This window comes from Saccostrea cucullata, unplaced genomic scaffold (genome assembly GCF_032062105.1).
Source record: "Saccostrea cucullata isolate Sc308-1 unplaced genomic scaffold, CSIRO_AGI_Scuc_v1 ctg2969, whole genome shotgun sequence".
Classification (NCBI taxonomy): Eukaryota; Metazoa; Mollusca; class Bivalvia; order Ostreida; family Ostreidae; genus Saccostrea; species Saccostrea cuccullata.
In genome coordinates, this window is record NW_026918001.1 from 84,905 (window position 1) to 92,614 (window position 7,710).

Here is a 7,710-nt window from a genome sequence, read left to right on the forward strand (position 1 = left end):
CAACATCAAATACACAGTTGGCATACACTGTACTTTATTGTCTGGAAATTCAAATTTGAAATCTTATTCTAATATCATTTGTGTGTGTGTTACTTTGTTTATCTGTTTTCTTAAACTGAGTGAGAATCTGACAAGTTATACTACATGTAATATGGTGATATGTTGCATGTCTACATAATTATGTTTTTATGTTAATTATGTTTTTTATTTTGCATTTGGGGGAACAGAAATATGCCACCATATTGTATACGTGTAGATTTAATACTTGCTTTGCCCTTCAACTCGCCATTTAGATATATCGACGACGTATTGTCAATTAACAATGGAAACTTCTGTAATGATTATAAGTAAGGACCATTACTTTGTATTGTATGTTGTTTAGATTTATCGCTTATATGTTGTTTAGAGTTATCACTCTTGATTAAAACTGAGTCTGAAAGCAGCCATGTGTTGTCCATGTGATGGGTCATAGAATCATAATATAATCTCTGGAATCTACTAATCAAGGCTAATGCATTGGCGACGAGGATTGAGAACAGATTCTATGAAACAGGATGGCTCAGTTAGTAACGACCGATTTAGGCGGAATTCCTACCTTTGATTGTGATGGGGAGCCGACAAGTGTAGGGGTGAGATGGCAAAAATGGCGCAGAGCTTTTGAGTAATTTGCAGCCGGTAAAGGTATCGAAAATGCGGCACAAAAGAAAGATTTGTTATTACATTGTGGAGGTATGAAGATGCAGGATATTTATTTTCACATTTCCCGCGCCTCGCGAACCCGAAGGAGATGAAGCAGTGTACGACATAGCCATGGAACAACTTGACAACTACTACCGCCCAAGAGTAAACACACCATTCGAAAGGCATGAATTTCAATTGATGACACAGAAACCGAATGCAAGTGTTGATCAATTTATAACTCAATTGAAACAGAAATCTGAACATTGTAATTTTGATAATGCGAACGAACATGTTCGGGATCAAGTCATCGAGAAATATAAATCGTCACACTTGCTTAGGAAATTACTGGAAAGAGGGGGTGAACTGATACTTGAGCAAACGTTAACTATAGGAAGGGCTTTTGAACAAAGTCAACAACAAGCGAGCGTAATTGAAGGAAGAAGGAATTCAGAAACTTTTGTGAATAAAGTAAGCACAGGGAAACACAAAGAATACATGACTTGTTATAGTTGTGGCAAACGGGGACATATTTAGTCTGATCCAACATGCCCTGCCCTGGGTCAAGAATGCCGTAAGTGTCTCTAGCAAGGTCATTTCGCTAAGTGCTGTAAATCTTCTACACCTAAGACTCACAAATATTCGGGACGAGGTAAACACAAGCAACAAGTTAGACTGGTGGAAACGACAAATCCGCAGGATTCTGATGAAGCTAATGCATTTACATTAACTCCGGACAATTCACAAGGAACTCTTGAAATGCCAACAGTTGGTGGACCAAATCACCCAACAGTGACCAAAAAAATTGGGGGATTATAAGAAAATTCAATGATCGTCGACTCTGGTGCTAGCAATAATGTCATTGACCGACTTCTATGGGAGGATCTAAAGAAGAGAAAGGTCATATGCACTTCACAGAGAACAGATAGGATCAGATAAGAAACTTTATCTGTATGGGATTTCCAAACCTTTGGACACTATAGGAAGTTTAATTGTGGATATTGCAGTGGGAAATTTATTGTGTTCCAAGGTAAAGGACAGGCGCTGTTGGAACATAAAACGGCAACAGAACTCGGAAATCTGAGCGTGACGCATGTAAATTTCCTGTCGGAGGACGACTTATTGAACAAGTATGAAAAGTACTTTAACGGTGTAGGAAAGTTGAAGAACTTCAAGTTGATGCTACACATAAATGACAATGATACACCCGTGGCTCAGCCGGTCAGGAGGATTCCATTTGTTATCAGGGAGAAGGTTGAAGCCTAACTTAAGGAGTTGCAGGATATAGATATCATTGAGCCGGTCGAGGGACCATCATCATGGGTCAGCCCTATCGTTGTTACACCCAAGCCGTCAGGAAATATTCGTCTATGCGTCAACATGAGATAATGAGGCAATCATAAGAGAGAGACATCCTATACCTACCATTGATGAAATTGTACACGAGCTAAACGGAAGTTGTGTTTTCAGCAAGTTGGATCTGGTTTACATCAATTAGAGCTGTCTCAAGAATCTCGTGACATCACCACGTTTGTTACTTACGTTGAACTTTTCGTTATAAAAGACTTAGTTTTGGTGTCACTTCAGCACCCAAAATTGACCAGCACACCATCCAGCAAGCACTTCAAGGATGCGACGGAGTAAGAAATATGTCGGACGACATCATTGTGCATGCCAAAACATTGGAAGAACATGACCGCAGATTATTAGCTGTCATTGAGAAACTGGGTAACAAAGGATTGACATTCAACAAAGAAAAATGTCAACTTCGTCTCCGGAAACTAGAATTCATGGGACACATCTTATCAGATAAGGGAATCGACCCAACCAGAAAGTTAAAGCTATAGTAGAAGCTAGACCACCAATAAACGCATTAAAAGTCAGAAGTTACCTATTGTGGAAAATTTATTCCTTACCTAGCGACATTGTCCGAACCCTTAAGAATGTCAACAGGGAAAAATCAACCATTTAATTGGGGCCCTGATTAAGACCAAGCATTCAGAAAGCTGAAGACAAGTTTATCGAAAGCCGTTACATTGGGATACTTCGATCCAAAAGCAAGAACTCAAGTGATTGCCGATGCCACTCCTATGGGCCTAGGTGCAGTGCTTGTACAGCTACAGAAGGGAACCACGTGTTATTTGATTCGAAAGTAAAAGTTTGACAGATGTCGAGAGAAGATACTCCTAGAGATAAAAAGAGGCATTAGCGCTGGTTTGGGCATGTGAACGCTTTTATATGTATTTGTATGGATGCAAATTTGATCTGCTTACAGACCATAAGCCTCTACAATTGATTTACAGCACGAAGTCAAATCCGTGTGCGCGCATCCAACGATGGGAATTGAGACTTCAACCTTTCCAGTTCACGGTAAAGTACATTCCTGGACACAAGAATGCTGCTGACGTACTATCTCGACTGTGTATCTATAAATCTGATACACCGTCACCAAGTCCACTATCTGAGGATTTTGTAAGATTCGTAGCTCTACAAGCGGTACCCAGAACCTTGACGATTCAGGATGTGGAGAAATAGTCCGCTGGAGATCTTGAGTTACACAGAGTTAAAGAAGCTATACCGACTGGAAATTGGACAGATTGTGAGAAAAGCTACATAGCTGTCAAAAATGAACTGTGCAGTATAAGAAAAGTTATTCTCAGAGGCACTTCTACTGTGATTCCAACCAGCTGAAGAGAGAAAGTTTTAGCCGCTGCTCATGAGGGACATCAAGGAATCACTAAAACAAAATAACGACTCCGAGAGAAAATCTGGTGGCCAACGATTGACAGTGATGCGGAACGTATTTGAAAGAATTGTTACACATGTCAAGTAGTGGGAGGTCCGTCGTCACCTGAATCTTTACGCCGTAAATTGCTTCCAGATTATCCCTGGCAAGCTACAGCAGTCGATCTAATGGGACCTTTTCCAACAGCAGAATCAGGATTGGTGTATGTGGACTATTATAGCCGTTTCTTTGAAACTTTTATTTTGAAGAACACAGGATCAGCCAAAATCATCGAATGTCTGGAGGAAACATTTGCTCGCTATGGTATTCCTGACAGTCTAAGAAGTGACAATGGAGCTCAGTTTCAATCTACAGTATGTGAGAAGTTTTTAGAGGAGTATGGCATCACCCATGAAACATCAACACCTTATTGGCCGCAAGCTAACGGAGAGGTGAGCGACAGAATAAGACCTTATTTAAAGATATTAGGACCGTTCATTTTGAAGGGAAGGATTGGAGAGAGGAGCTACCAAAATTCCTATCAGCTTACAGAAGCACACCGCACACAGTAACTGGAATTGCGCCGAACAAACTTATTTTCCGATATCAAGTGAAAACAAAGATTCCCAGCCTCCCAGAGAGAGAGAGAGACAGAGAGAGAGAGAGAGAGAGAGAGAAAGAAGACATCCGAGTTAGAGACTGGATGAAAAGAAGAAAGAGAAAGAATATGCAACCAAAAGTAGAAACGCAAAAAACAGTCAAGTACAAATCGGAGACCAAGTGTTGGTTCAACAGCCAAATAAAACAAACTTTCACCTGATTTTGAAACCAAACCATACGAAGTCATCGAACGAACAGTAAACGAAGTTCTGCTGAGAGCACCGCATGGAGGTACATATATGTACCGCAGAAAAGCAAGTGAAAAACCTGGAGTTAGATAGTAATATCCAACTTGACAACACAGATGAGGCGACTGATGTAGACGTTTCACAAAGTGACGTGCCAAACGAGGAGGTGAACAACCCTACGATCAATGATATGGAAGACCCTAATATCGCGACCGACCATGGAAATTTTCCGTGTCTAAGATCCGTTCAGGAACGTAGGCTACCAACTCGTGTCAAAGACTTTGTTTTGACATAATGTGTAAATTTTACATGTATGAACAGTGTTAAAAAACTGTTAAATTTTTAATGTTGCTCATTTTAGTGATTTTTATTTTGATTTGAGTTTGAAAGAAGACATCATTTTTTAGTATTGACATTTTATTCAAATTAATTTGTCTTATAGTGGAAATTTAAGAAGAGGGGGAATGTAATGATTATAAGTAAGAACCATAACTTTGTATTGTATGTTGTTTAGAGTTATCGCTTGTATATTGTTTAGAGTTATCGCTCTTGATTAAAACTCTGAAAGCATCCATATGAGTTGTTCATGTGATGGGTGATAGAATCATAATATAATCTCTGGAATCAACTAATCAAGGCTACTTCAACTTCCACTCCTACGTCGATACGATATATCCTGGTGAACTTGAGATAAAAGATACCACAGAGTCTGAAACTTCTGTTTCATACTTGGATATTTTACTTGAAAAAGACGTTAATGGTAATCAAACAACCAAGCTATATGATTAATGTGATGACTTTAACTTTTCTATCGTCAGCTTCCCTTACTTATGCAGCAATATACCTTCATAACCTGCTTACGGGGTATATATATCTCAGTTGATTCGATACGTAAGAGCATGCTCTATGTATGAACAATATATAAAACGAGGTAAATTATTGACAAGAAAGTTGATAAAATAGGAATATCAGCAGTTTCGTTTAAAGTCATCATTTCGCAAGTTCTATGGTCGATACAATGACCTTGTCAGCAAATACAATTTATCATTGAGTCAAATGATGACTGACGTTTTTCATACCAACTGTTAGTCCATTATTTATACACTGAATTGACGACGGATTTTTCCATTATTTCCTGATCACGACAAGGAGCACACGGCGGGTGTGACCAGTCGGCAGGGGATGCTCACTCCTCTATGGTACCTGATCCCACCTCTGATGTTTCGGGGGTCCGTGTTTGCTCTGCGCTTATGCTTTCGATTATCAAAAATCTATGCAAGTAAACGTAATAACGTCGAAACACCTCATCTTTACGTATGTGACATAACATGTTGACATTTATTTTTTGTTAAGAATTTGTCACCATTCTATTGATTTTATTATTGAATATATATCAATAACTATTTAAGAGCCATTCTCTGTAATGATTTGAAATTTTATATAGGAGCTGTGCACGCATAGTCTCAGAATTTCTCCAAACTCTCTAAGATAAAAGGCATTGATACCCTGAACTGAAATCAGGCAAAAATTGGTTGCTATGTTTTATAGTTACCATGGCAACATGTCTTAAAGTTCGAAAAATGGCATTTTTTAACATGTTTAGAGCCCCATAGTTAACATTTGCGGCAAAGCAAACAATTGTTAATGACTGTTTCCAAAAGTTGAAGGTAAGATGTCTCAAATGCATGATAAAAATGTTTGGTAAATCAACTATTACATACGTTACTATGGTAACAAAGTATTCAAAAGTAAAAAAAAATATTCATTGAATTTTATGAAGTCATACTCGTAAAAATGAAAAGCAATTATAGGATGAAATGTTACCAAATAATAGAAAAAAGAGCCTTGAAACACATACCAAGAAAAAATATGATATTTCATTTTGGTTGGCAATGGTTACCAAGGTTTTTATGCCCCAGAGAGCCTTCAAAGTAACACTATGTATGTTTAAATATGATCCTATCTTTTAAAAAAAGCACATTTCCTCATAACTAATGATCAATTTTATAAGATGTTGGTGTGCTCCAAATTTTCCCATTTCAAAAAATTTAGATTAGATTCTTTAAATAGAGCGTTGCTATGGAAATACGCAGAAAATATATGCTTAAAAACCTGAAAAATATTTTGTTTCCTTGGATACGTACCCTTAAATGTAGATTCCCAAAACTTTTATGATTGATATTTATTAACAGCTAACTTGACTTTTAATTTTGACTATCATCCAATCTCTAAGTGGATGCAAGAAGTTGGCACACAGGGTTTAATATTGATATAAAGTTCAAAAAATCGAACATTTTCCCTTCTTGGTAACCATAGCAACAGTGTTGTTTTATTCATCAAATTTTATCAATATATAATATTTAACGTCAGTTCTAATAGATAAGACTATTCCAGCTGAGCTCTTTAATTTGTTTCTTGATTAAATGGCAATTTAATTCTTAATGCAGCTGAAAAAAATTCACTTTTAAGCACTGGTACTTTGTTTCCATGGTAACACTACAAAGAAGCAATTATACCAAATTTTTCTTACGGTTTTGGTGTTGCAAGGTCCTAAGGATGCATATTTGCCAGTCTTGAATTTTCATGTTTTTCCTCAAGACAGTAGCATTAACCCAATCTTAGTTACTGGTTTTGCATGGTTTCACTGTGTTACCATGGCAACCATAAAAGTTATTTAGAGAATAATATTGCTTATACTTATATACTTAAGGTCAAACATTTTCATTGTTTTCTTAAGTCAATGATTGAGTTTTAGCATGTAACACCTGTCATTAGTGAATATGGAGTGTTTTTCAGCATATTTCAGCATTTTAAATGTATTCCAAATGTACCCTTGGTTACCACTTACTTAGAGATATATTCTAAACAATTTCTTCACAGTATAAGTGACATCAAGGTGTCATGTTTTTGTTAGAATGGTTTGTTTGCTTTTTCTAGTTTTTATTAAGCCACAGTCAGGATTTAAAGTGGCTGAAAATCTCGATTTTTCAAACTTTTCCGGCTGTTGCCATAGCAACCGAGACACTTAGCAACGAAATTTTGTTTGATGTTTGTTTCTGGTGTCAAGTACTATGCATGGGTGAAGTTTCATCAAAATCGGTGACCATGCGTGGCAGCGAAGTTTAAGTGGTTACAGAGAATGGCAATTAAAAAGAGATACACATTCGAGAAAAATTAAATTAAATTTCAATATGTCTATTATTAATGGCTACAAATGGCTACAAATATAATTTATCTAACCACATTTTAACTATAAATTGATTAGTTTTTGACAATATGTGATATTCTATGTTGGCACCGCAGATATCCTATGAAACAAGTACTTTTTTAAAGAATCAATTAATTTTCATATATCACTAAAGTTTTGATTTCGCACATTTTCCATAATATGTTGTATAGTGTCAAGCTAGAAAAATGAACTCTTAAAAAAAGTAATTCAATGTAGCATTTAAATGTGAC

At 36.9% G+C, this 7,710-nt stretch overlaps 1 protein-coding gene across 1 annotated transcript; it reads left to right on the forward strand.

Annotated features, from left to right (window-relative positions):
* The first annotated feature begins 3,591 nt into the window (after nt 1–3,591).
* On the forward strand, nt 3,592–3,975 carry LOC134230160 (uncharacterized protein K02A2.6-like). Its single transcript, XM_062711966.1, has one exon. It carries the CDS (start codon nt 3,592–3,594, stop codon nt 3,973–3,975), a length of 384 nt encoding a protein of 127 aa, XP_062567950.1.
* Nucleotides 3,976–7,710: the final 3,735 nt, after the last annotated feature.